At 44.9% G+C, this 27,812-nt stretch overlaps 1 protein-coding gene across 1 annotated transcript; it reads right to left on the reverse strand.

The window, feature by feature from the left end:
- Nucleotides 1-14,344: 14,344 nt before the first annotated feature.
- Nucleotides 14,345-27,345, reverse strand: SRS (Seryl-tRNA synthetase). Its single transcript, XM_048673375.2, has 10 exons — nt 27,084-27,345; nt 26,814-26,995; nt 23,783-23,876; nt 23,543-23,691; nt 23,340-23,432; nt 20,231-20,410; nt 15,471-15,637; nt 15,155-15,289; nt 14,985-15,078; nt 14,345-14,901 (listed from the first exon to the last, which is right to left on the reverse strand). The coding sequence occupies exons 1-10, from the start codon at nt 27,241-27,243 to the stop codon at nt 14,611-14,613; spliced, it is 1,545 nt and encodes a 514-aa protein (XP_048529332.2). The 5' UTR covers nt 27,244-27,345; the 3' UTR covers nt 14,345-14,610.
- Between the last annotated feature and the right edge of the window lie 467 nt (nt 27,346-27,812).

Below are 27,812 nucleotides of genomic sequence, written 5' to 3' on the forward strand. Positions count from 1 at the left end.
TCTTGTTGATCTTGCTGTAAAAAACAGAAACTTTAGCGCTCACGAGATTAGTTGCCATTTATTATTGGAGAGTGATATTTAGTTAATTCTTTTTTCAGATGATTAATAGATAAATTCCTCAGGTCCAGCAATTTATTTTATAATTTTATGAGTTTCAGAAGTATACGTTTGATACAGATTACTACAGACTGTTCTGTTTTTGACATATTCTGTTTTTCATGTGTTGTTTACTTATTTTGATGAATCTATGGCTAGTAAAATAGTTTATAAACCATAGAGAAGTTGGAATAAAGTAGGTTTAACACCAATATAAATAAATAATGAGTTTATTACAGTACCTTGAAGTGTTGATTTACTTTCTTATACTAACGGAGCTTACGAGTTTTCTGTTAAGTTTTGTGTTGTGAAGTTTTCAAGTTTTGGGTAAAGATTCGATGGACTATGGAATAAGGAGTGGCAAGAGCCTAAGCTTGGGTATTACCAAGGCACCCCAAGGTAATATTCAAGGACAACCAAAAGCCTAAGCTTGGGGATGCCCCGGAAGGCATCCCCTCTTTCGTCTTCATTCATCGGTAACTTTACTTGGAGCTATATTTTTATTCGGCACATGATATGTGTTTTGCTTGGAGCGTCATTTTATTTCATTACGTTTTGCTTGCTGTTTGAATAAAATACCAAGATCTGAAAATCTTAAATGTTAGAGAGTCTTCACATAGTTGCATAATTATTCGACTACTCATTGATCTTCACTTATATCTTTCGGAGTAGTTTGTCGTTTGCTCTAGTGCTTCACTTATATCTTTTTAGAGCATGGTGGTGGTATTATAGAAATAGATGAACTCTCATGCTTCACTTATATCATTTTGAGAGTTTTAAATAGCATGGTAATTTGCTTAAATAATCCTAATATGCTAGGCATCCAAGAATAGTAAAAACTTTCATATAGAGTATTGAATACTAAGAGAAGTTTGATACTTGATAATTGTTTTGATATATGAAGATGGTGATATTAGAGTCATGCTAGTTGAGTAGTTGTGAATTTGAGAGATACTTGTGTTGAAGTTTTTGATTCCCGTAGCATGCACGTATGGTGAACCGTTATGTGATGAAGTCGGAGCATGATTTATTTATTGATTGTCTTCCTTATGAGTGGCGGTCGGGGACGAGCGATGGTATTTTCCTACCAATCTATCCCCCTAGGAGCATGCGCGTAATACATTGTTTCGATAACTAATAAATTTTTGCAATAAGTATGTGAGTTCTTTATGACTAATGTTGAGTCCATGGATTATACACACTCTCACCCTTCCACCATTGCTAGCCTCTCTAGTACCATGCAACTTTCGCCGGTACCATAAACCCACCATATACCTTCCTCAAAACAGCCACCATACCTACCTATCATGGCATTTCCATAGCCATTCCGAGATATATTGCCATGCAACTTTCCACTGTTCCGTTTATTATGACACGCTTCATCATTGTCATATTGCTTTGCATGATCATGTAGTTGGCATCGTATTTGTGGCAAAGCCACCGTTCATAATTCTTTCATACATGTCACTCATGAGCCATTGCACATCCCGGTACACCGCCGGACGCATTCATATAGAGTCATATCTTGTTCTAAGTATCGAGTTGTAATTCTTGAGTTGTAAGTAAATAAAAGTGTGATGATCATCATTATTAGAGCATTGTCCCAGTGAGGAAAGGATGATGGAGACTATGATTCCCCCATAAGTCGGGATGAGACTCCGGACGAAAATAAATAAATAAATAAATAAATAAATAAAAGAGGCCAAAGAAGCCCAAATAAAAAAAGAGAAAAAAAGAGGCCATAAAAAAAGAGAAAGGCCCAAATAAAAAAATAAAAAAATGAGAGAAAAAGAGAGAAGGGGCAATGCTACTATCCTTTTACCACACTTGTGCTTCAAAGTAGCACCATGATCTTCATGATAGAGAGTCTCCTATGTTGTCACTTTCATATACTGGTGGGAATCTTTCATTATAGAACTTGGCTTGTATATTCCAATGATGGGCTTCCTCAAAATGCCCTAGTTCTTCGTGACCACGCGAGTTGGATGCACACCCACTAGTTTCTTTTGTTGAGCTTTCATACATTTATAGCTCTAGTGCATCCGTTTCATGGCAATCCCTACTCACTCATATTGATATCTATTGATGGGCATCTCCATAGCCCGTTGATACGCCTAGTTGATGTGAGACTATCTTCTCCCTTTTTGTCTTCTCCACAACCACCATTCTATTCCACCTATAGTGCTATGTCCATGGCTCATGCTCATGTATTGCGTGAAGATTGAAAAAGTTTGAGAACATCAAAAGTATGAAACAATTGCTTGGCTTGTCATCGGGGTTGTGCATGATTTAAATATTTTGTGTGGTGAAGATGGAGCATGGCCAGACTATATGATTTTGTAGGGATAACTTTCTTTGGCCATGTTATTTTGAGAAGACATAATTGCTTAGTTAGTATGCTTGAAGTATTATTATTTTTATGTCAATATAAACTTTTGTCTTGAATCTTATGGATCTGAGTATTCATACCACAATTAAGAAGAATTACATTGAAATTATGCCAAGTAGCACTCCGCATCAAAAATTCTGTTTTTATCATTTACCTACTCGAGGACGAGCAGGAATTAAGCTTGGGGATGCTTGATACGTCTCCAACGTATCTATAATTTTTTATTGCTCCATGCTATATTATCTACTATTTTGGACAATATTGGGCTTTATTATCCAATTTTATATTATTTTTGGGACTAACCTATTAACCGGAGGCCCAGCCCAGAATTGCTGTCTTTTGCCTATTTTAGTGTTTCGAAGAAAAGGAGTATCAAACCGAGTCGAAACGGAATGAAACCAACTGGAGAAGTTATTTTTGGAAGGAAAGCTACCGGAAAAACTTGGAGTGCACGTCAGGAAAGGAACGAGGGAGCCACGAGGCAGGGGGGCGCACCCACCCCCCTAGGGCGCGCCCTCCACCCTCGTGGGCCCCTCGTGGCTCCCCTGACGTATCTCTTTCACCCATATATACCCACGTACCCTAAAACTACCGAGGAACACAATATATCGGGAGTTCCGCCGCCAGAAGCCTCCGTAGCCACCGAAAACCAATCTAGACCCGTTCCGGCACCCTGCCGGAGGGGGAAATCCCTCTCCGGTGGCCATCTTCATCATCCCGGTGCTCTCCATGATGAGGAGGGAGTAGTTCTCCCTCGGGACTGAGGGTATGTACCAGTAGCTATGTGTTTGATCTCTCTCTCTCTCGTGTTCTTGAGGTGATACGATCTTGATGTATCGCGAGCTTTGCTATTATATTTGGATCCTATGATGTTTCTTCCCCCCCTCTACTCTCTTGTAATGGATTGAGTTTCCCCTTTGAAGTTATCTTATCGGATTGAGTCTTTAAAGATTTGAGAACACTTGATGTATGTCTTGTCGTGCGTATCTGTGGTGACAATGGGATACCACGTGATTCACTTGATGTATGTTTTGGTGATCAACTTGCAGGTTCCGCCCATGAACCTATGCATAGGGGTTGGCACACGTTTTCGTTGTGATTCTCTGGTAGAAACTTTGGGGCACTCTTTGAGGTTCTATGTGTTGGTTGAATAGATTAATCTGAGATTGTGTGATGCATATTGTACAATTATACCCACGGATACTTGAGGTGACATTGGAGTATCTAGGTGACATTAGGGTTTTGGTTGATTTGTGTCTTAAGGTGTTATTCTAGTATGAACTCTAGGGCTGTTTGTGACACTTGTAGGAATAGCCCAATGGATTGATTGGAAAGAATAACTTTGAGGTGGTTTCGTACCCTACCATAATCTCTTCGTTCGTTCTCCGCTATTAGTGACTTTGGAGTGACTCTTTGTTGCATGTTGAGGGATAGTTATGTGATCCAATTATGTTATTATTGTTGAGAGGACTTGCACTAGTGAATGTATGAACCCTAGGCCTTGTTTCCTAGCATTGCAATACCATTTATGCTCACTTTTATCATTAGTTACCTTGCTGTTTTTATATTTTCAGATTACAAATACTCATATCTACTATCCATATACCACTTGTATCACCATCTCTTCGCCGAACTAGTGCACCTATACAATTTACCATTGTATTGGGTGTGTTGGGGACACAAGAGACTCTTTGTTATTTGGTTGCAGGGTTGCTTGAGAGAGACCATCTTCATCCTATGCCTCCTACGGATTGATAAACCTTAGGTCATCCACTTGAGGGAAATTTGCTACTGTCCTACAAACCTCTGCACTTGGAGGCCCAACAACGTCTACAAGAAGAAGGTTGTGTAGTAGACATCAGTCACGTACTTGCTGATACACATCATTGATAATGTCCAAGGACTATCTTTATTCATAAACACGTAGGAAATATCATCATACATGATTGCCTCTAGGGCATATCTCCAACAGTCTCCCACTTGCACTAGAGTCAATCAAATAGACATCGAATGCCCATAGCTCTAACCTGCCCCTCATGCTTGGGTTGTGGAAGCGGCTTAGTCAACGGATCCGCAACATTTGCATCCGTGTGAATTTTGCATAACTCTACATCACCACTCTTTACGATCTTCCGTATCAGGTGATATTTCCGATCTATGTGTCTGACCTTGTGGTGATTCCTCGGCTCCTTGGCTTGTGCGATGGCACCAAAATTATCACAATAAAGGTCCAACGGTTTTACCGAGGCTGGGAAAATACCAAGATCATCCAGAAAGTTCCGGATCCAAACACCTTCCTTTGCAGGTTCACAAGCCGCAATGTATTCGGCTTATGTAGTAGAATCGGCCACCGTATCTTGCTTGGAACTCATCCAGCTCACTGTTCCTCCGTTCATGACGTGCACGAATCCGGACTGTGATCGACAATCATCTCTGTCGGTTTGGAAACTAGCATCGGCGTAACCCCTTACGACGAGCTCTTCCTCACCTCCATAAACTAGGAACATCTCTTTAGTCCTTTTCAGGTACTTCAAAATAGTCTTTACCGCTGCCCAGTGACTCTCACCTGGGTTGGCATGGTATCTACTTGTTAGGCTTATTGCAAAAGCAACATCAGGCCGTGTACATATCATGGCATACATGATGGATCCAATTGTCGAGGCATACGGAATCCTACTCATCCTACTTCGCTCATCAGATGTCGAAGGACTCTGAGTCTCGCTTAGCCTTATACCATGTGAGACAGGCAAGAACCCTTTCTTGGCCTCACTCATGTTGAACCGATTCAACACTTTATCTATGTACGTGATTTGGCTCTAGTCGAGCAGCCTCCTCGATCTATCTCTATAGATCTTGATGCCTAAAATGTAAACTACCTCACCAAGGTCCTTCATAGAAAACTTGCCATTCAATGATTCCTTGACCGAGTTCAGCATCGAAACATCATTTCCGATCAGTAGTATGTCATCCACATACAAGATCAAAAACACTATCGAGCTCCCACTTAACTTCTTGTATAAACAAGAGTCCTCTTCGCTTTTGATGAAGCCAAAACCAGTGACGACCTCATCAAAATGAATGTTCCAGCTCCGAGATGCTTGCCTCAACCCATAAATGGATCTCTTGAGCTTGCATACCTTACTAGTGCTAGTCGGATCGACAAAACCCTCAGGCTGTATCATATACACGTCCTCGGTTAAATTTCTGTGAAGGAAAGCCGTTTTGACATCCATCTGCCATATCTCGTAATTGAAATATGCAGCTAAAGCTAGTACGATCCTTACCGACTTCAGCTTCGCTACCGGCGAGTAAGTCTCGTCGTAGTCAATTCCTTGAACTTGTCCATAACCCTTAGCGACAAGCTGAGCTTTGTGGATCTGAACATTTTCATCCACATCGGTTAAACACCCATTTGGAACCAATGTCCTTTATGCCAAACGGCGGATCAACCAAGTCCCAGACTTGATTTCCATCCATGGACTTTAACTCGGATCTCATGGCCTCCAGCCATGCCTCGGAATCTGGGCTCACCATCGCTTCCGCATACGTGGCCGGCTCGTCACTTTCTAGCAATAATACATCACGCACTCTGCGTAATCTTTCCGACCTCTGTGGTTCCGGTGCCGCTTCCACTATGGGTTCCCTAACTGACTCCGGTATGATCTCATCACCAGCCGAGCCGTCCCTGAGTGGTCCTCGAATTTCTTCGAGTCGGGCCGTCCTCCCACTAGCCTCCCGACTGAGAAACTCTTTCTCAAGGAAAACCCCGTTCCGAGCAACAAACACTTTGTTCTCTTCCTGGTTGTAGAAGCTAGATCCCAAGGTTTCCCTTGGATATCCCACGAATATGCATTTGTCCAACTTGGGTGTAAGCTTGTCTGACATAAGTCGCTTGACAAATGCTTCACAACCCCAAATCTTTAGAAAAGACAAACTGGGAGTCTTCCCGGTCCACATCTCATGTAGTGTCTTATCTACGGATTTTGATGGTACTCTGTTAAGTGTGAAAGCTGCAGTTTCTAGAGCGTATCCCCAGAATGACAAGGGTAAATCCGATTTGCTCATCATAGATCGAACCATGTCCAACAAGTTACGATTCCTCCGTTCCGATACACCATTTCTCTGTGGTGTACCCGGAGGTGTGAGCTGAGGTACTATACCTCTGCTTTTTAGATGATCATCAAACTCCTGGCTCATGTACTCACCTCCACGATCAGATCATAGAAGTTTTATAGTCTTGCCGAGCTGATTCTCAACCTTGTTTTGAAACTCTTTGAACTTTTCAAAAGTCTCTGACTTGTGCCTCATCAAATAGATATATCCATATCTACTCAAGTCGTCGGTAAAAGTCACGAAGTACTGATAGCCACCTCTGACAGTTGTGCTCATTGGTCCACACACATCACTGTGTATCAGTTCCAACAGCTCGGATGGCCTCTCACAACTCTTTGCGAAAGGAGACTTAGTCATATTGCCGAGCAAGCATGATTCGCATGTCTCGAACGACCCAAAGTCGGTCGAAGTTAGGAGTCCATCATCATGGAGCTTCTTCATAGGTTTCAGACTAATGTGTCCAAGCCGCTAATGCCAGAAGTATGTCGGATTTATCTCATTAGGCTTATGCCTCTTGACATTCACGTTATAGACCGGTTCCTATTCTAGATTCAATATAAATAACCCATCAACAATGGTTGCATAGCCGTGGAACATACCATTCAAATAAATCGAACAACCATTGTCCTTTAAATTGAATTCATAACCCTGACTCATCAAGCATGAGGCAGAAATAATGTTCCGACTAAGTGCAGGAATGTAATAACAATTATTCAATTCCAAAATAAATCCAGAAGGAAGTTGGAGCTGCATCGTGCCGACCTCCAACGCAGAAACTCTTGCTTTGTTGCCGACCCTGATGTCAATCTCCCCTTGTGCCACATGCCTAGCTCTTACCAGCCCCTGCATCGAGTTGCAAATGTGAACAACCGATCCAGTATCAAATACCCAAGAGCTGCTAGGTATGTCAGCAAGGTAAATGTCTATAACATATGTAACAAGTGTACCTTTGCCTGAAGCAGCATTCCCGGCCTTCTTGCCATGCTCTGCAAGCCACTTGCTATAGTTCCTCTTCCAGTGACCAGTTTCCTTGCAATGATAGCAAATGGTCTTTGAGTCCGGTCCAGACTTCGGCGCAGCGGTGGAGGTTACCGTCTCCGTGCCCTTTGCCTTAGCCTTTTTCTTGGACAAACTCTTCTTGAACTTAGCCGATTTCTGCACCATCAACACTTGATGCGTGCCTTTCTTAATATCCTGCTCTGCCACTTTGAGCATCCCATGCAATTCAGTGAGCTTCTTATCCATGCCATGCATATGATAGTTCGAGATGAACGTCCCATAGTTGGGCGGAAGAGAACCCAGAACTGCATCAGTAGCCAGCTCATCCAAGAGCGGGAAGCCCAACCGATCCAAAGCTTGCACATATCCGATCATATTGATCACATGCAGGCTCAATGGAACACCTTCCTTCAGCTTACAATCCATCAAGGATCGCCAAACGTTGAACCTTTCGGTCCTAGCCTGCACCTGAAACATGCTCTTGAGACTCTCAATCATATAGAAAGCCCCAACGTCTTCGAAATGCTGCTACAAATCGGGCTCCATACAAGCCAGCATGAGGTAGCTGATCTCGTTTGATTCATCAACGAGTTTCTGGTAGGCATTCTTGGTTGTGGTACTAGCATTATCGGCAGGTTCCTCTGGAAGCGGATCCTCTAGAACATGTTCCTTTTTATCATGCTTGAGAACAATTCTCAAATTTCTATACCAGGTAGTAAAGTTTGTTCCATTCAGTTTATCCTTTTCCAGAATTGATTTCAATGCAAAGTTGGGTTGAGCAGGTGGTGCCATTGATCTATAACAGAAAAATATGCAATCACTAAGCAATGTGTTTATGTAGAGTAATTCTAGCCTTAAACAGAAATACTTCCACTGAAGTCAGCATCCCTCCGCAAACTCTCAGTGATTCAGGATCCGACTATCACATGTGACTAGTGAGATTTAGCATCACTGCTAGACAACATGCATATCCGGTAAGCAACTCCTTACTAATCGTATCTCTATACGACTCCTGTCGGTCGGATAGGTATCTCATACCCCGGCTCCCGACCTCTTTTGCCACAAGGCCCAAAACCGTTTTGATAGCCTTGTCAAGTTAACCTAATGCAGTGCGTGTCCGTGTACATGAACCCTTCAGTTCAAGGACACCTAGCAGCACCCCAATTTTATGAGCCCACTACTAGACGTACTTGACGTGCGAAGGTGCAACATCGGGAATGGCAATTTACTTGATATTCATGAGGGATCTTTCTACCATTCTAACATGCATAGAAACAAAGAAGCATAACAATCACAAGTAAAACATATATTGTGAAATAGTATGGCTCCTTCATGGATGTTCTTTCAAGTCGGCTCCAACTTCGATGACCATCTAAAAACTCCATCTTGTTTGTCACGCCGGGCCGCCAAGCTGCCAACCTGATCTTTATTATCCAAATACTACAACTAGTAATGAATATTACATAGAGTCATAAGTCGACACGCAGGTCGTTATACAATGAAATGATGGCACTTTGGCTCCTGCCGGCTGACAAACATGACGTGCGGGCCATGTATAATTTACACACATGCATCACATACACATGAGCCATACTATTCACATCAAACCCTGCAAATAAAGTTATGCATAGAATCGCATTCTATCGGTTTTGAGTGATCGTGTACGAAATACAAGGCGCTACGCACACAGTGGTCCCGCTAGACGGTTAGCGGGCGGGGTTCGAAGGGGCAGCGCCCGACGTTTTCAGAAATCACAGATCACATCTGAACTCCGATCACGCCGAATTTTCTGATCTGACCGATCTTATCGATCATTGCGAGCCCGATTCGGATTTACGTTTCACTGTTAACCCCGATGGCGGATACCGCCGGTAGGGGTAGGTTGTATCACGACCTCATCGATTCCGATCATCAGAAAACATAGCCACATCGATCCCCATGTGTAGTTGATCTCATCAACCGTGCACATAGCCAATCTTATCAACAACAACAGATCTCATCTATCGCCTCCACATATCTAATATGCATACGATCTGAATCCAAATCCTATAGCAGAGGCTCTGATACCACTGTTTGGTTCTACGGTAGGGTGCGTTGACTACAAATTAAAATTTTCCTACGCGTAGAACAACCAAGAACATGATACGGGAGATGGATCACAGTTCGTTACCACTAGGCGCGCAGTGTCGTGTGATGTCTACTACACAACCTTCTTCTTGTAGACGTTATTGGGCCTCCAAGTGCAGAGGTTTGTAGGACAGTAGAAAATTTCCCTCAAGTGGATGACCTAAGGTTTATCAATCCGTAGGAGGCGTAGGATGAAGATGGTCTCTCTCAAGCAACCCTGCAACCAAATAACAAAGAGTCTCTTGTGTCCCCAACACACCCAATACAATGGTAAATTGTATAGGTGCACTAGTTCGGCGAAGAGATGGTGATACAGGTGGTATATGGATGGTAGATAAAGGTATTTGTAATCTGAAATTATAAAAACAGCAAGGTAACTAATGATAAAAGTGAGCGTAAACGGTATTGCAATGCGTTGAAACAAGGCCTAGGGTTCATACTTTCGCTAGTGCAAGTCCTCTCAACAATAATAACATAATTGGATCATATAACTATCCCTCAACATGCAACAAAGAGTCACTCCAAAGTCACTAATAGCGGAGAACGAACGAATAGATTATGGTAGGGTACGAAACCACCTCAAAGTTATTCTTTCTAATCAATCCGTTGGGCTATTCCTATAAGTGTCACAAACAGCCCTAGAGTTCGTACTAGAATAACACCTTAAGACACAAATCAATCAAAACCCTAATGTCACCTAGATACTCCAATGTCACCTCAAGTATCCGTGGGTATGATTATACGATATGCGTCACACAATCTCAGATTCATCTATTCAACCAACACAAAGGACCTCAAAGAGTGCCCCAAAGTTTCTACCGGAGAATCACGACGAAAACGTGTGCCTACCCCTATGCATAGGTTCATGGGCGAAACCCGCAAGTTGATCACCAAAACATACATCAAGTGAATCACGTGGTATCCCATTGTCACCACAGATACGCACGGCAAGACATACATCAAGTGTTCTCAAATCTTTAAAGACTTAATCCGATAAGATAACTTCAAAGGGGAAACTCAATCCATTACAAGAGAGTAGAGGGGGGAGAAAACATCATAGGATCCAAATATAATAGCAAAGCTCGCGATACAGCAAGATCGTATCACCTCAAGAACACGAGAGAGAGAGAGAGAGAGAGAGATCAAACACATAGCTATTGGTACATACCCTCAGCCTCGAGGGAGAACTACTCCCTCCTCATCATGGAGAGCACCGGGATGATGAAGATGGCCACCGAAGAGGGATACCCCCTCCGGCAGGGTGCCGGAGCGGGTCTAGATTGGCTTTCGGTGGCTACGGAGGCTTCTGGCGGCGGAACTCTCGATCTATTGTCTGTTCTGGAAGTTTTAGGGTACGTGAGTATATATGGGTGCAGGAAATACGTCGGTGGAGCTTCGGGGGCTCCACGAGGCAAGGGGCGCGCCCTAGGGGGGCGCCCCCACCCTCGTGAGCACCTCCCTTGGCTCCTGACGTGGGGTTCAAGTCCATCCGGTAGCTTTCCTTCCAAAAATAACTTCTCCAGTTGATTTCGTTCCATTTCGACTCCGTTTGATATTCCTTTTTTTCGAAACACTAAAATAGGCAAAACAACAACAATTCTGGGCTGGGCCTCCGGTTAATAGGTTAGTCCCAAAAATAATATAAAAGTGGATAATAAAGCCTAATATTGCCCAAAACAGTAGATAACATAGCATGGAGCAATCAAAAATTATAGATACGTTGGAGACGTATCACCGTGGAGTGGAAGAAGAGTTGGGGCAGCGCGTCCGCGTGGATCGTCTCCTCCTCATCCGATCTCCCTTGTACAGCCGGTAGTCGGTTCCCACGTACAGGTTTGCCGGAGCGGCGCAAGTGCACCGCCTCTAACAGTATCCGCGCGTGCAGGAGGAACGTCGTGCGGCGGACTGCTAGGTCCGATCACACAACTAGCGGTGAGTGGAGGTGTCTATTCGTAACACATGCAAACCCTAGTGATAGCGCCGAAGCGATCAATCGCGTGAGTGTGCGGCACCTCCACTTTATATAGGTGTCCGTCGCGGGCTCAACACTTGGGCCTCGCACGGACCCTAAAGCCCATAAGTCTACTTGGCCACAATCCGAATACAACTCGGATCACATCCGACCAGTGTCCTCGGATCCGACCTCGTAGGTTCCTTCCCTTAAGCGCGCGACCCCTTAGGTTCAAGCCGGCTTGGTCGCACTTCGGATCACCTCCGAACTGCACAGTTGGTAGCGGCCTCTAGCAAGGCATGCCGAACACCAAACAGACTATGAAGCTAGTTAGGCGAACATGTACATCATACTTCCATTCCTTTTGCCACACGATATATGTTGTCGGGCTCAAGGCGAGTCTGCCATCCTTGTGCTAGCCCGACCTCTTTCTCGTTCCAGTGATGCCGACCACAAATCGTATTATCTCATAATCCTTGTCGCATGGCCATGATTATCCTGGTCGGATCACACGAGGGGCCCAGAGTATATCTCTCCTGGTCGGAGGGGAAAATCCCATCTTGCTCGACCACGTCTCGCATCATGGTTCTGGACAAACCCGAAACCTACCTTTATAACTACCCAGTTACGGAGTAGCGTTTGGTCAGCCCAAAGCAAGTCTGTCACCATCCCGAGTATATGCGTCAGCTCAAGTCTTAGGACATAGAACATATGTTGTACTCGAGACTCACAGATGACATATCGCTGCGTCTCATAGTTGGGTCTGTCCGACTCGGACCTTATCTCGACTCGGATCCGACTACGTCGAATCCGACCAGATCCTTCCAAGTCCATATTATTCGGTTAGCATCCAATGCTCCATGGCTAGTGAGACCAAGCCATCGACCGTGTCATATGCTAGTCTAGTTGGCTGCGCGTCCACATAGCCCTTTCGACTAGGGACCTTTTAGGACAGTCATCATACAATGCATAGTCCCACAAACAAGTCACATACTTGCTGATACACATCATTGATAATGTCCAAGGACTATCTTTATTCATAAACACATAGGAAATATCATCATACATGATTGCCTCTAAGGCATATCTCCAACAGCCGCACCACCCTCGAAGATGATGCCACAGGCATTGTGTCGAACAGGTTGCGGGCGCCGGGGAGCACATCGGTTGGTATCTCCCAACGCACGTTTCCTGGTCCCTCAGTATGACAAGGCACCAGCCATCAGCATGGTGCTGAGGTCGATGGGCGTGGGCGCGGGCACCATGCTCACCTCCGACGAGCATTCCCCGGAGAGTCGGGAGGCTTGCAGGTAAACGTGGAAGCCAGGAATTGGGTGCGTCGCCGACGCGCGGGGCGACTTTGGCAGGACCATCTGAGGAAACGTGGATGAGCCGGTGCTGGCAGCGGCCACAGCAACGTTGACGAGCCCGTGTTGGCCAGGGTTTAACCCTAGGTAGAGCAGGGCCTTCCTCGTTGTCGCGGCCACTCAGGCGTAGGTTCCTCCTGTTGTGCGGTGGCGCTGAGGGCGGCGACAGCCGCTACTTCCGGGCTTGCGTCCGTCGCGTGCCTCCGGTCCTTCCTCTTGGCCGACTGCACGGCCCGCTCCTTGAGCATCAGATGCTTCTTCTTCTTGGGCGGCGCAGCGGTCTTGCGGGGGGGGGGGGGGGGGGGGGCTTGCCTTTGTCGGAGGGGGCGGAGACGTGGCCAGACGAGGCGAGAGAGGTGAGGTCGGCGGCAGCCTCGAGGGCGTCGTCCATGGCGAGCGGCCGAGAGCGCGCGTAGGGTAGGAGGGTTTTTAGGAAAGTGGAGGGAAATGATGGATGCTTTGCCACCGACTGGCGGGCCAGGGGGAGTAGTTGGTGTGCGGCGCGCGCGGCCGTCCCGTGTCCGCGCCAACACAAATCAGGCTCAAAATTGGACCGCGAATGGGTCGACGGGCTGACAAAAAGCGGACGCGTGTCCATTTGGATCGGCGCGTTGGACCGATTTTTCTGTCCGCCGCGACCCAAACGAACGCGCATGAACGAAATAGGTCAGCCCGATGGAGTTGCTCTAAAAAAAGTAATGTCAATTTTTTAGCTTTATTATTATTTTTAAATTGCTCAAGCGCCTAAACAAGCGGTTAGCCTTGAAGATGGCCCAATTAATCGTGCCCGGAAACCAATCGCTGCAAAGACCGTTCCTGCTCGTGCGGAGAAGGAAAATAAAATATGTTCACCAAAATTGTGGTTTCACTTTTTTTTCACGTCCATAGCATTAACGAGAGGCTCCATTTCTAAATAAAATAAGATACCTCAATTTTTAGTTAAGATTCAAAATTATCTTCTACTCCCTCCATTTCTAAATATAGACGTACTTTGAAGTGTAGATTTACTTATTTTACTCCGTATTTAGTCCATATTGAAATCTCTAAAATAATTTATATTAAGGAACACAGGGAGTACTACTCTGTAACTTAATATAAGATATTTTTTTACACTATGATGGTGTCAAAATCAGTGTCAGAAAATGACTTCTTTTAAGTTACAGAGGGAGTACCAGTGGTGGGTATTAAAGGCATCTTCAATAATTTGTATGTTAGCTTGTTGGTAAAATATGACATGTCATCAACTAACACCTTAACATCCAATAACTCTAATGGGTTGTATCTAGTTTGCCCAATAGGATGTAAGATAATAAATGAGGTGCTCTCTCATTCTACATTGAAGCTTGTGCAATGGATGTTGGTTCATGTACATACAACCTTCCTCTCTTTCCTCATTTATTGTATGACACATCATCAAAAATCCTATACGGCAAAGTCTACCAACAACTATCTTACAACCATTAAAGATGCCCTAACAGGTTCTTCTAGGCACTTGCCACTTCCATATAAAAAGAAACCCCTCCTAAATAGTTTAAATGCCTCCCGCAAAAAAAGAAGTTTAATTGCCACTATAATTTGGTTTTGGGGGTGAGGACGCCAAGCCCACCCATGAAGGGCCTCAGCGGCTCCGGAATCACCACCGTACCATCCTCTTGCTGAAAATTCTCCAAAATGGATATGATCAGGCGAGGAGCAGCGACTGCCGTTGCGTTGAGCGTGTGGACAAACTGCGTCGGACCTGAACTACCCCCTTTCCCTTTCTTGCTGTTCGTCGACGGTGGAGGCTCCAAGGGTGCTGGCCGGAACCGGATACCCAGCCGCCTGCTCTGGTAGTCCGTGCAGTTTGATGCACTTGAGATCTGCATATGTTTTGAGCAGAAAACATGAGAACTGCTCAAAATGGATACAAGTTGCCAGGGCGCAAGAAATACTTGCTGCCTACCTCACCATACCGATCCAGGCCTGGCATCCATGCCTCAATGTCATACTTTCTGTAGGCTGGAGCGCCCAAATCTCCTGTTGCCATATCCAAAGTTCTACGAGAGAGGAGAATAATCTTATTGGCCTTGGAACGTTTATGACTTAGAAACTCACAAGAAGATCAGGAAATACTTAAAATGAAGTCCAAGTGATGCATAAAGATTCTCTTCGATGGTTATAAGTTCTTCATGGTACTTGTCACTTTCCTCTGGCCGACAGAATATGAACATCTCAACCTTGCTAAATTGATGTACTCGGTAGAGGCCCCTGTTCAAGACAGATTAACTGAAACTCAGCAACTTCACACAAAAAAAAGAGTAAACAATTTCATTACGGACTTGAACCATCATCAATCAGTAATTTCTATATGAGCATACTATAAGGAAACTTCCTAAATCAAAACACACACTCAAAGACAGCCTTTAAGGGAAGAAGAGAACAGAGATACCTAGTGGCAGCACCTGCGGCACCTGCTTCTGTGCGAAAACAGTGTGAATATGCCACATATTTTAGAGGTAAATCAGAGTCGGCAAGGATAGAGTTCATATGGATGCCTCCAACGGGAATTTCTGCAGTCCCTATGAGGCACTGATCACTGTTATCTATTGAATAGACCTACATAAAGATGGCACAAGTGATTATTTAAAATCATCATGTAAGGGACATAAAGATGTCATATGATTTGATTCTGCACAGTACTATTGAATATTGAATAGTAACAAGGTACCACTATAACCTGCCATAACACACTGGCAGAAAGCATATAGTACAGAAATTGCACTTATATAATTCTATTGCTTGAGCATCTGTGCAACAACAACAAAGCCTTTCAGTTCCAAACAAGTTGGGGTAGGCTAGAATTGAAACCCGTAATATATTGAAACCAAGTCATGGTTCTGGCACATGGATAGCTAACTTTTATGCACCCCTGTCCAATCTTTTGTGATATTCTAGTCCTTCAGATATCTCTTTACGGACTCCTCCCATGTTAAGTTTGGTCTACCCGACCTCTCTTGACATTATCAGCACACCTTAACCGTCCGCTAAGCAATGGTGCTTCTAGAGGCCTGCATTGTATACACCCAAACCATCTCCGATGATGTTGGGCAAGCTTCTCTTCAATCGGTGCCACCCCAACTCTACCACGTAGATCATCATTCCAGACCCGATCATTTCTTGTGTGGCCACATATCCATCTCAACATGCCCATCACTACAACACCTAGCTGTTGGACATGTCGCCTTTTAGTTGGCCAACATTCGGCGCCATACAACATCGTAGGTCGAATCGTCCTATACAGCCTGCCTTTTAACTTTTGTGGCACTCTTATCACAAAGAACGCCAGAAGCTTGGTGCCACCTCATTTATCCAGCTTTGATTCGATGACTCACATCTTCATCGATATCACCATCCTCCTGCAACATTGACCCGAAATATCGAAAGGTGTCCTTCTGAGGTACCACCTACCCATCAAGGCTAACTTCCTCCTCCTCGTGCCTAGTAGTATTGAAATTGCACCTCATTTACTCAGTTTTAGCTCTACGAAGCCTAAAACATTTCGATTCGAATGCATGTCTCTACAGCACACTTTCTATTAACCCATGTCCGACTATCGTCGACTAGCACCACATCATCCGTAAAGAGCATACACCATGAGATATCTCCTTGCATATCCCTTGTGACATCATCCATCACCAAAGCAAAAACGATAAGGGCTCAAAGCTGGCCCTTGGTGCAGTCCTATTTTAATTGGAAAGTCATCAGTGTCGCCATCACTTGTTCGAACACTTGTCACAACATTATCATACATGTCCTTGATGAGGTAATGGACTTTGTTGTCATTCTTGTCATTCTTCTTAAGCGGCGCTCAACGACTCTCTCCCATAACTTCATCACCTTAATTTCATGGTAATTAGTACTCCCTCCATCCCAAAATTCTTGTCTTAGATTCGTCTAGATACGGATGTATCTAACACTAAAACGTAACTAGATACATCCGTATTTAGACAAATCTAAGACAAGAATTTTGGGAGAAAGGGAGTACAATTTTGAACATCTTCCTTGTTCTTGAAAATTGGTACTATTATACTCCGCCTCTATTCTTTGGTATCTAGTTTGACCCAAAAATAAGGTTGAAAAGCTTAGTTAGCCATACTACCGCTATGTCTCCAAGGCCTCTCCACACCCCAATGGGGATACCATCAGGATCCATCGCCTTGCATCCTTTCATCCTTTTTAAAGCCTCCCTGACCTCGAGCTCCTAAATTCGCTACACAAAATGTATGTACGTATCGTTAAATGAATCGTCCAGCTCCATGGTAGAGCTCTCAATTCTCTCCATTGAACAGCTTGTCGAAGTAATCTCGCCATCTATGCTTGATCTCCTCGTCCTTCACCAGAAGCCGATATGCTCAATCCTTGATGCATTTGACTTGGTTGACATCCCTCGTCTTCCTCTCTCGGATCTTGGCCATCTTATAGATGTCCCTTTCGCCTTCCTTCGTGTTTAAACATAAATGCTGGTAGAGGTCCTCATACGCCTGACCTCTTGCTTCACTCATATCTCGCTTTGCAGTCTTCTTTGCCACTTTGTACTTCTCCATGTTGCCTGCACTCTTATCCAGGTGTAGGCATCTGAAACGGTCTTTCTTCTCCTTAATAGTCTTCTGGACATCGTCGTTCCACCACCAGGTATCTTTAGCTTCGCTTCTACTACCCTAGTCACCCCAAACTCCTCTGATGCTTCCTTCCATGTGCAAGTCTTCATCTTCATCCACATATTGTTTGGATCACCTCCTTAATAGCCTTCTCCTTGAAAGCATGAGTTGCCTCCGCCTTGAGCTTCCACCACTTCATTCTAACGACTTTGGCGCGCTTATCCTGCTAGACATGAGTCTGAAAGCGAAAGTCAGCCACCACAAGCTTATGTTGAGGGACAACACTCTCTCTAGTTATCACCTTACAATTGAGGCAAGCACGCATGTCTTCTCTTCTCGAGAGGATGAAATCAATCTGGCTAGAATATTGTCCACTATAGGAAGTCAATGGATGGGATTCTCTCTTTCTAAAGAGGGTGTTATCTACAATCATGTCATAGGCTAAAGCGAAGCTTAAGACATCCTCTCCTTGATTCATGTTACTGTAAGTGCATCTAGTGTCACCCCTAGTTGGTTTTGGAGTATTGACGACAAACCTAGTTGAGGGACTAATGTGTTTGTGAGAATTGCAGGATAACACAGGTAGAAATCCCTCATTGATTCGGTTTTCCTACCAGAGATGACCCCTAAAAATGTATGAAGACATTGAAGTCAAAGGTGGTATATTAAGATATTCACATTGAAGACTACGACAAGAGAAGACATCGCATGAAGCCTATGGAGCTCGAAGACTTAGATCTTTCGTAGGTCTTTTTCTTCCTCTTTGTTGAGTCATAGGAACCACCGTACTGTTAAGTGGGGTCCAAGAGAACCAGTCAGAATGACTGAAGTGATGCTTAAACAAAACCTATGTCTTCGAGTAAAGACTTTGAGAGCGAATCTTGTCCAGAGTCAGACAAGTCAGCTTTGCTTGTAGCCCAAGTAAAGTTGCCGTGTGAGTTTGAAATCTGACCGTTGAAACACGTGTCAGTTCCTTAGTGACGCAGGGTCATTTCGGACAAATCAGGTCGGGTTGCCAAGTGGCTATAAATAGCCCACCCCCTACAACCATAAATGGTTGGCTGCTCAGATTCAGAGTACGGCTTTTGTCGTTTGAGAGCAACCCACCTCGGAGCCTTTGAGAGAGAATTCCTTGCGAGGATAAAGCCCTAACCACCCAGAGCCAAAGAGAATTAGGCATCACTTAAGTCTTCTTGTCTGTGTGATCTGAAAACTTATTACACTTGAGGACTGTGAATCCTCCAGCCGGTTAGGCGTCGCGTTCTGAGCATCCAAGAGACATTGTGGATTGCCGGTGAACGAAGTCTGTGAAGGTTTGGAAGTCTACCTTGAAGACTTACCAGAGTGATTGGGCGAGGTCTGTGTGACCTTAGCTCAAGGGGAATACGGTGAGGACTGGGTGTCCTGAGCTGCGTGTTCAGGACTGGGTGTCCGGGACTGTGTGTCCTCAGGTTTAAATACCTAGCCGCCCTAACCAGACGTACAGTTATCACAGCAACTGGAACTGGTCCAACAAATCATTGTCTTCAACGTGTCACTGGTTGTATCCTTTCCTTCCCTTTACTTACTGTTGGTCCTTGTGAAGTCATTGTATGATTGCACTATCTTTTATCTTCACTGAGTGACTGTGTTTTTTGTTTGGCTTCATAATATCTTCCTACCTGATCCTTAATACATTGCTGCTATTAGTCATTGTGCTTTCACTCCATTGAATACTTGACTATGGCTTGCCTAGTGTAGTCTTCCTTCCGCTGCAGGGTAATAGGTTTATTTCTATCGTTTGTCTTCATAACTTCCACGTTTTGAAGACTTTCATAAAAATCGCCTATTCACCCCTCTCTAATCGATATAACGCACTTTCAGTTACCATATCCAAAGCCCCCATGCACCCCTTCAAAACTTGTGTTAGATGTACCCATTAGCCATTGAGGTCTCCTCCTATGAAGAGCTTCTTGCCAATAGGTACACTCCTAACCATGTCTTCCAGGCCTTCCCAGAACTCCTCTCTCTGTGGCCTACTTGCGAGGCATACACACTGATAACATTGAGAACTAAGTCTCCAACGACCAGCTTAACCAGGATAATCCGGTCCCCTTGCCTCTTTTTGAGTCAGTTCTACAACATCTTTCATCTAGGTAGTTAACGATGTAATATGTAACAATCTTGTCTGCTTTACTTAAACTAAACCTTTCTATTACAGTCGAATTGGTAATCATTACAATGAGCAGGATACAATATAAGTGACTGTGCAAGGCCACTGAGAATAGCTAAAATGTACCTCCCTCTAACAAAACTACAAAAATGGAATTGAAATTGTTAATTGGCCTGCATTGACCATCACAGCAACCTGGCCGCACATCAGCACTAACCAAATAATCAACAAGAACAAACAGAATACTGATGGAAAATATATCACATGAAAACAAATAAGGCACTAAATCATTGACATGACAACAATAACAACAAAGCCTTTCAGTCCCAAACAAGCAGTGGTTGTTCTAACACTGTTGATAACAAAAGTAACCAAATACTACGTTTAGAGACTGCATACCTGAGTATTTTGGGCCCTTGGCTGGAAGCCGCATCTCTCAACAACAGATGATCTAACAATCTCTGGAGTTATGAGTGGTGTGAAACCCTTCTTTGAGACCTCAGCAATACCCCAATTTACAAGGGCCATCTCCAACAAAACAGCTTCATTCTTCAGGTAGTAGAACTTTGAACCACTAACCTGCGCAAGATAGTACAAACTTTTTGTAGAAAAGAGCAGGACCAATCTGGGCATCTACTCATATCAGGACTTTGTACTATTAAGGCAAAATAACTAGAGCCTTCCAGCGAGCATATATTGACTTAATATCGTTTAGTACAAGTATCCTGTGTAACTAAACCAGGTGGCGCCAACTACTGGTTTTTCCTGCTTCCCCGTTCAGCCACCTCTCTGCAACAATTTCAAGTTTTCAAGTTTCAACCCTCAGATAAAGTTAACCAAAACCTCGTTAGCCGGTCTATTGGTGGAGGCTTGGAGCTATCAGTTAGATTTTCACCTTACAGCTTTGGCACCCATCCCTTCCTCTCCCCACTACCGCACCAGTTTATACCTCCCCTTTACTTTCTCCTCCACCAACCCGGCCGTCGAGCCTCCACTCCGTGAATGAGAATTCTTTCACCGCAACAGAGTTCTGCCTCAAGGAATTGGCAGACGATGTCTTCCCTCAAGCGTGGCAATCTCACAGCCATAGGCCTCCTTACCCCGTCCACGTGCTGCACTCCAGTCCAAGCCCCCTAATGCCTCCTCCACATTCTGATCTGGCTTCTAGAGGATCTCTGCCAGGATGTTCCCGACTCGTGCACCCATCCCACAATTATTCTGCTTGCCTCCGTGCTATCGCCTAGAGTGACTTCAAGCACTTCAGATGTAAGCGATCCACCATGATGGTTGCCCATCCGCAGGCTGTCACATCTCTGTCCTCCAGCTCTCCTCCCGCTCTTCATACTCCCAGTTTCTTCACTTTTAAGGATGTGAGTTGCAGCTCCCGTCAGATTATGTCTGTTATGACCGGCCAGGTCTATGGCCGCCGGGGGCCCACTGGGCAGGCTTAAGGCCCAAGTTATCTTAGTTTATTTTCAGATTATGATTATATATACAAGTTGTAAGACTATTTTGAGGATTAAGCAATAAGACTATTCTATTGCCCGGTTTCCAGAGGAGCCGGAACCCTAAACCCTAGCCCTCTCTCTCCTGCGCCGCCGCCACCCAGCCGCAAGGACGGCGCCTCGCCGCCGGCCGCCGCGTTCTAGCCCACGTCCTTTCCCTACCACCTACGACCTAGAGGAGCCCGAACCCTAGCTCCTAACACCTTGGTATCAGTCAGCTCTGGTTCGACCATGTCATCCTCACCACCATCGCCGTCGCTGGCTGTGACCACCACCGCCGCGTCAGCGCCCCTCGCCACGGGGTCGCTGGTCCTCCCGTCCGCGCCGCTGGACCTCATCCCCGGCGCGTCACCCGGCCATCCGCCGGCCCCCATCACCACTACGCCGCCGTCGCCATCAACTCTACCGGCCCACTACACCCCGGAGGCCATGGCAGGGGTCCTCAACGACTTGGTCGTCGCGGTCCAGGGCATCCGGCTCTTCCTGGCCAGCCCGTATGAACCTGGATACACAACTTATATTGTGGTGGGCTGATTGACTCAAATATGAGACTGTGGAGATGTAAGTAAACCCTCGCTCACGACATGCTCTTGATACTAATTAAGTTGTACGGAGTCAATGAATACCACAGAATCCCCTCCCACACTCACCTGGTGAGATGTACTGCGCAATACATTAGGTAAATTGATACACTTAGCTCACAGGAAGCACCCTATCTCAATTGCTTTTGAGTCATGTTGTTATTTTCTGGGTAAAAGTGTTAGATTCTAACTATTGTTGTTTTGCTATGATTAATTTGGTGTTTACTTTAGTTTACCCTGATAATTCCAATAAGCTATCCATAAATAAATGTGATGATATACCTGTCATTGTGACTATGTATAATTTATATGGGATTTGAAATTTATTTATCTATCATTTCAGATATCATTTACATGTTCATGGGTTATTTGATCTTTTTCTATGAACATATATAATGTAGCGAGGATTTCTTCTATACTAGAAGGACTGGGTGCGCTTTGCTGCGCTGTTGGTCTTGTTGGGTTTTCATATACTATTTTTTACTCCCTCTGATTCAAAATATAAGGTGTATTAGTTTTTAGAAAAGTCAAACCCCTTTAAGTTTGACCAATTTTGTAGAGAAATGTACCAATATTCACAATATCAATCAGTATCATTAGATTCATCATGAAATGACTTTCAATATTTTATTTAATGACTTTCAATATTTTATTTATTTTGTAATGTGGATGTCGATATTTTTGGCTCTGAACTTGGTTAAAGTTAAAGAAAATTGACTTTCAGAAAAACAAATAGACCTTATATTTTGGAACCGAGGGAGTATTTGGTTTGGCGAGTGGGGAGATGATTGAGTGTGTTTTTCTTTTTATTTATAATACGGTGTTTCGCTCCGATTGATTTGAAAAATTGTTGACTTGGTCAAAATCGTGAATCAAATCCAAAATGAAATACCTCAATCCAATGTAAAAGCTCCAAAATTAAGGAGCATAGTGTAAGAGAATTGAATGAGGGAGCTCCTTTAGAAATTGTTGATCTGGTCAAAACGGGATGACCCAATTCCAAATTGGAGACCTCAATTGATTGTGAGGCCTTAAAAATTAGGGAGCATAGTGCTATAGATAATGGTTTAGTCAACAATCCAATTTGCAGGTCATAGCCAAAGAGCCAATGAAGACATGAAAACAAAAAAGAGTTGAAAGGATTTGCCACTAATATTTATATAATTGGGTACAACAAAGCATTTCAAATGAGTGTGTTTCTATTATGTAAATCGGAATTGCAATTTGCTGGTCAACATACCGAAATCTACTATGAGGATGCCTCACAGTATTCAGTCAAAAAATAGATCCACTATGAGGTTACATACATGTATTTGTTGTTACTGAGAGTTTGACAACCCATGTTTGTCTCCTTAACTTTTAATTCTAACTGGTAGTCCTGTTTCAGCTTAAGTACAAATATATACTTTCTTACAGTTATACCTCAGAAGCTGCATCAAAGTCGAATAAATCAAGGTCCTTCCCAAGCTGAAGGTGGTCTTTAATGGGGAAACTGAAGCTTCTCTGACTGCCTACCTATATAACATAACTGAAAATTATGAAATGTTGAAAATACATAAACGGCATTACCTTGAAAAGAAAAAAAGCAACAGTACTGCAGATGAAGTTATACGGAAATCTACTACCTCCTTTCTGGTGACAGAGCTTTCCTCATCCCCTACAGGCACATCTGGATGTGTAGTATTAGGAATGCTTTGTGCTTCTAACTGAAGCTTATCAGTTAGCTGAACAAGATCCTCTTCTAGTGCAATAAGGCTTTCTTTCAGGTTTTTGCCTAAAATATCCCAAAATGAGTCAAAAATTATAAGCTGCCGAATTCTATTTGCAAATACTTGGATGTCAGAAAACACTCATAATAATTCTACCTTCGTCAACAAGGGCTTGTCGCAAAGACGGGTCTAGTTTCTCTTTCATTTTGTTAGCAACTGCATTTCTTTCAGCTCGGAGCCGTTCGACCTCCTGTCATTTGCCATGATTAGGAATTGTCGCAATGCTTTTGTTACCTCCATATTATACAGTACAGAACTAATTAACCAATTGTATTCAGTTAATGAATATAAAGACAGATGTCTTCAATAGTTTTATAGACCTTGTGGGATGGAACAGTTTAAAGGGAACAGAATGAGCACCATGCACTGAGATGTGAATGAACAAGGAACTTACAAACTTTGCAAATTAACTCGGTGACACAAAAAATTGACTGGCGGGCAATCTTACATCAGTTCAGTGCAACCAAACTCTGCTAATGATTGAGCTTTTCATAATGCAATGTCATGTGGGGCATCCCCTTTAGGCGCAGGAGACCTACACAGGGGGCCACAACGCCAGCAGATGTAGGCACTAGTGGCTAAAGGAAAGGATTAGTCGTATCCTTTTAGTTTGGCTAGTTAGTTATATTGCAAGTTTGCTTAGATTATGCCTTAGGCCTCAAGTCTTGTAACGTGAGCTACATAATGCTCACCTCTAATCTCTGATCAATCAGGAATAAACCAATCTATTCTCCCTCACGTTATTTCTTCCCCTGCCTTTGCTGTGTGACAGCCGCTCTCCGGCTGGCGTCACGCCGCAAAGGTCCAGGGGGTTGGCGCTTACTTCAGAAGTTCAGATAGCTACCATCTCCACTCTAATCCTCCTCAAATCACCCACCACATGACAGCAAACATACTCGTTCTGATTCAGTATTGACAATTGGCAAGACAAAATGCATGTCATAATATATCAGAAGGCATATCTGGAAGAGCTAAACAAAAGCACAGGGTTAGAATGACTGTACGTGTTATAGGTCTAACAGGGTGTGTCTGGAAGAGCTCAACAAAAGCTCAGGGTTATTAGTATGACTGTATGAGTTCCTCCTATGCCCTACTTCTAACTTTTATGGGTAGCCAGAAAAGTTGCGTGCGATTTCCCGCATATTATTTTTGAGTATGCTCCTAGAGAGACTAATTGTGCTGCCCATGATTTAGCCAAACTAGCTAGAAGTAAGGTGAGTGTGGGGTGGATGGAAGATCCACCCGTAGAGATTGTTGATACTCTTGTAAAAGATACTATGGTGATCACTTTGCAATAAAGAGTACTTTGATGTCAAAATAAGTTGTCGTAATAAGAGTGTTGTTTCGGTGATCCTAAGGTGTAAGGGCATTTCTAACCGATCCCTTATCCGGCCGTAAGGGAGTATATTTGGCTTTTTTTCTCCTCTAAACCACACCTAGCCGATCCATTATAACGGTTAGGGGAGTAAAAAAATTTACTCCATACCCATTGCTCTCCTTATATTTACTCCGGCTCGTGGCGGCCGAGTAAAATTTCCCCACTCTCTCTTCCTCTCCCCGCCCCACTCCTCGATCCGCCGCCCTCCCTCCTCCGGATGGCCGGACGGGGTGGCCGCCAGTCCCCTCCGTCGATCCGCAGCGCGGATCCGCGCCGCCACGCCCGCGGGTCGTCGTTTGCGGCCGCTTCCTCGAGCCGCCACCGCTCGGCCGATCCCCCCGCCGCCGCGCCCCTCACGCAGTTTGAGGACTTCCCGGACCTCACTCCACCGCGGCCGCAGACGAGGACCTACATGGGCGTTCGACGGCGGTCGTGGGGGACGTGGGAGGCTGAAATCACGAACCACAAGACCCACAAGCGGAAGTGGGTCGGCTCATTCGACACCGCCGAGCTCGCTGCCATGGAATACGACCGGTGGCAGGTCCGGTTCCACGGCCGCGACGCGCGGCTCAACTTTCCGTTCGGCACGGCTCTGGTCCACCTCGTCCTGCCGGAGCTGGGGGTGGTGACCGCTCGGATGGCGCGGGAGGACAGGGAGGCGAGAGAGCGCCTCGAGGCCGAGGCCACCGACAAGGCCTACATGGATGAGCTCCGCCAGCAGTACCCGAAGCTAGTGGAGGCTGAGCGGGCGATCTTTGCCATCAATGACGGCGAAGTTATCGTCATCTCCGACGACGAGGGCGGCAACGACGAGGGCGAGGAGGGCGGCAACGCGGGCGGCGAGGTGGGCAACTACAGCGAGATCGACGTCGGGGAGTGGCAGAGCGTCTTCCCCGACGACGACGACGACGACGGCACCGGCCCAGACCCAGCTCTCACCAAGGGTGGCCTCACCCGAAAAGATTGGCTCGACCTCCACTTCGCCCTAAACTAGTTTAAGTTTAGTTTTAGGTTAAATTTATGTATAATGTTCGGTTCCGAGAACTTTATTGTTGAACTTATGTTTAAATGCATCATCTTTGGTTCAAATTTGATTGAGTTTGTGCAAATTTAGTTTTACTCCGCTAACTTTAGGGGATCGGCTAGGTGCGGCAAAATTTCAAATTTTAGTGGAGTATATATACTCCACTAAGGTATGTACTCTGCTAACTTTTAGGGGATCGGTTAGAAATGCCCTAAGGAGAATAAATACTACCTCCAGGATATTTTGTTTGATGGGCTACCCCTAGACAAGCTCCTGGCCCCTGTATACCTGATGCCTACTCAGACATTCACAACGCAGATACATGCACAAACATCGAACTAACAACGATGATTCACGATCTACTGTCAGTCTTTTAGCTCTGATTCTAACTTACATAATGCCTACAGCTACCATGCGGTACAATAATCACAAGGCATGGCTGGCTATTATTGCCAAAAAAAAATGCTGAACAGTGCCAGTCCATCATTCATATAGCACAGCTCAAACAACAACTCGGGCATAATCCCAGATGGAAGTTATTACCCTTTGATAAGAATCATCTCATCTGACAGATACCCTTCTTTTTTGCGGGTGACCCATCATACCCAATGTCTAGCCTAGTAAATCACGCGCTTTGGCGGTGAAAAGCTATCAGTTCTATTGGAGTATACAGTCCAAAAACAAATCCGGAGTGCAGCAGTAGCAATAACAGGCAGGTCACTGACCTTCTGCAGCGCGAGGTACTGATCGTAGAGCTGAAGGACGACGTCGAGGTTGGCGGCGGAGTTCCGATTCCGGATGTTGGTGGCGACGACATCCCTGTTGTCCCGGATCCACTTGAAGTCTATCGCCGCCTTCCACTGCGGCCTCGTGGCACCACCACCCGCGCCGCCGCCGCCGCCGCCGCCTGTACCAAACTAGCACAGCTCAGATGGCAAATTAGGATAAATAAGATGGCTTTTTTATCTTATTAGGAACTCGTTTTCTTTTTTTACTTATGGTCTCAGGTTCGACTGCGGTGGTGGCGGCGGCGGAGGAGAACGAGAGGAAGCGGATAGGATGATAGCGGAGGAGGGAGAAGGTTAGTGTCCGGAGCGGGGGAAAGGATGGCGTTGTGGCAGCGGCGGAGGATAGGTATCGGCCGCAGGTCAGCATCTCGCCGGAGTGGGAAATGGCCGGCGGGCGGCGGACAGAGGGGGATAAGAGACTTGCGACTTGCAGAGCCTTGTTATGGCAGCCCCGCCATTTTATGGCCGTCCAAGCGGTGTCCTTGGGTGGAATATCAGCCGTCCGATGAACCATTTTGCCATTATATTTTGGGACAGAGGGAGTATATCTTAGGATGTGTTTGGTTGTCAACTTACACCTTAATTTTTGCCTGCATTACATACACTTTCCAGCTGTGCATAGCATGAGAGGAAAGGTTTGCGCATAGTATTTGATGTCCTGCATCGTCTGAACTCACACATGTACACGTTGTTTGGTTGCACACGGGTATCAAGATGTGCTATAACAAGGCTTACCCGCTGCTCCTTACACACAGTCGCAACGACCATACCAACACCATAGCATTGCAATAGCGACGGACTACGGGATGATAATGAAGTTTTACGCCCAAAGTGTGGTGCCGCCTTGCCAACTTCAACCTTGCACGCGTGCTTTCGCATAAACTTGGAGTAAGCATCTTTTGTCGCCTGCCTATCCTTAAACACTATATGGTTGTT

The sequence above is a fragment of the Triticum urartu genome, chromosome 5A, assembly GCF_056163025.1.
Source record: "Triticum urartu cultivar PI428250 chromosome 5A, HENAU_Tu73, whole genome shotgun sequence".
In the NCBI taxonomy this organism is placed as follows: Eukaryota; Viridiplantae; Streptophyta; class Magnoliopsida; order Poales; family Poaceae; genus Triticum; species Triticum urartu.

Bases quoted from the DNA above. Each gene is read 5' to 3' on its own strand.
- SRS (XM_048673375.2), bottom strand. From the start codon at position 27,243: ATGCTGACCTGCGGCCGATACCTATCCTCCGCCGCTGCCACAACGCCA. The intron at 26,996-27,083 runs GTAAAAAAAGAA...AGTTTGGTACAG, and splicing joins AGTCGAACCTGAGACCATAA to GCGGCGGCGGCGGCGGCGGC. The intron at 23,877-26,813 runs GTCAGTGACCTG...GGCAAATGACAG, and splicing joins AGTACCTCGCGCTGCAGAAG to GAGGTCGAACGGCTCCGAGC.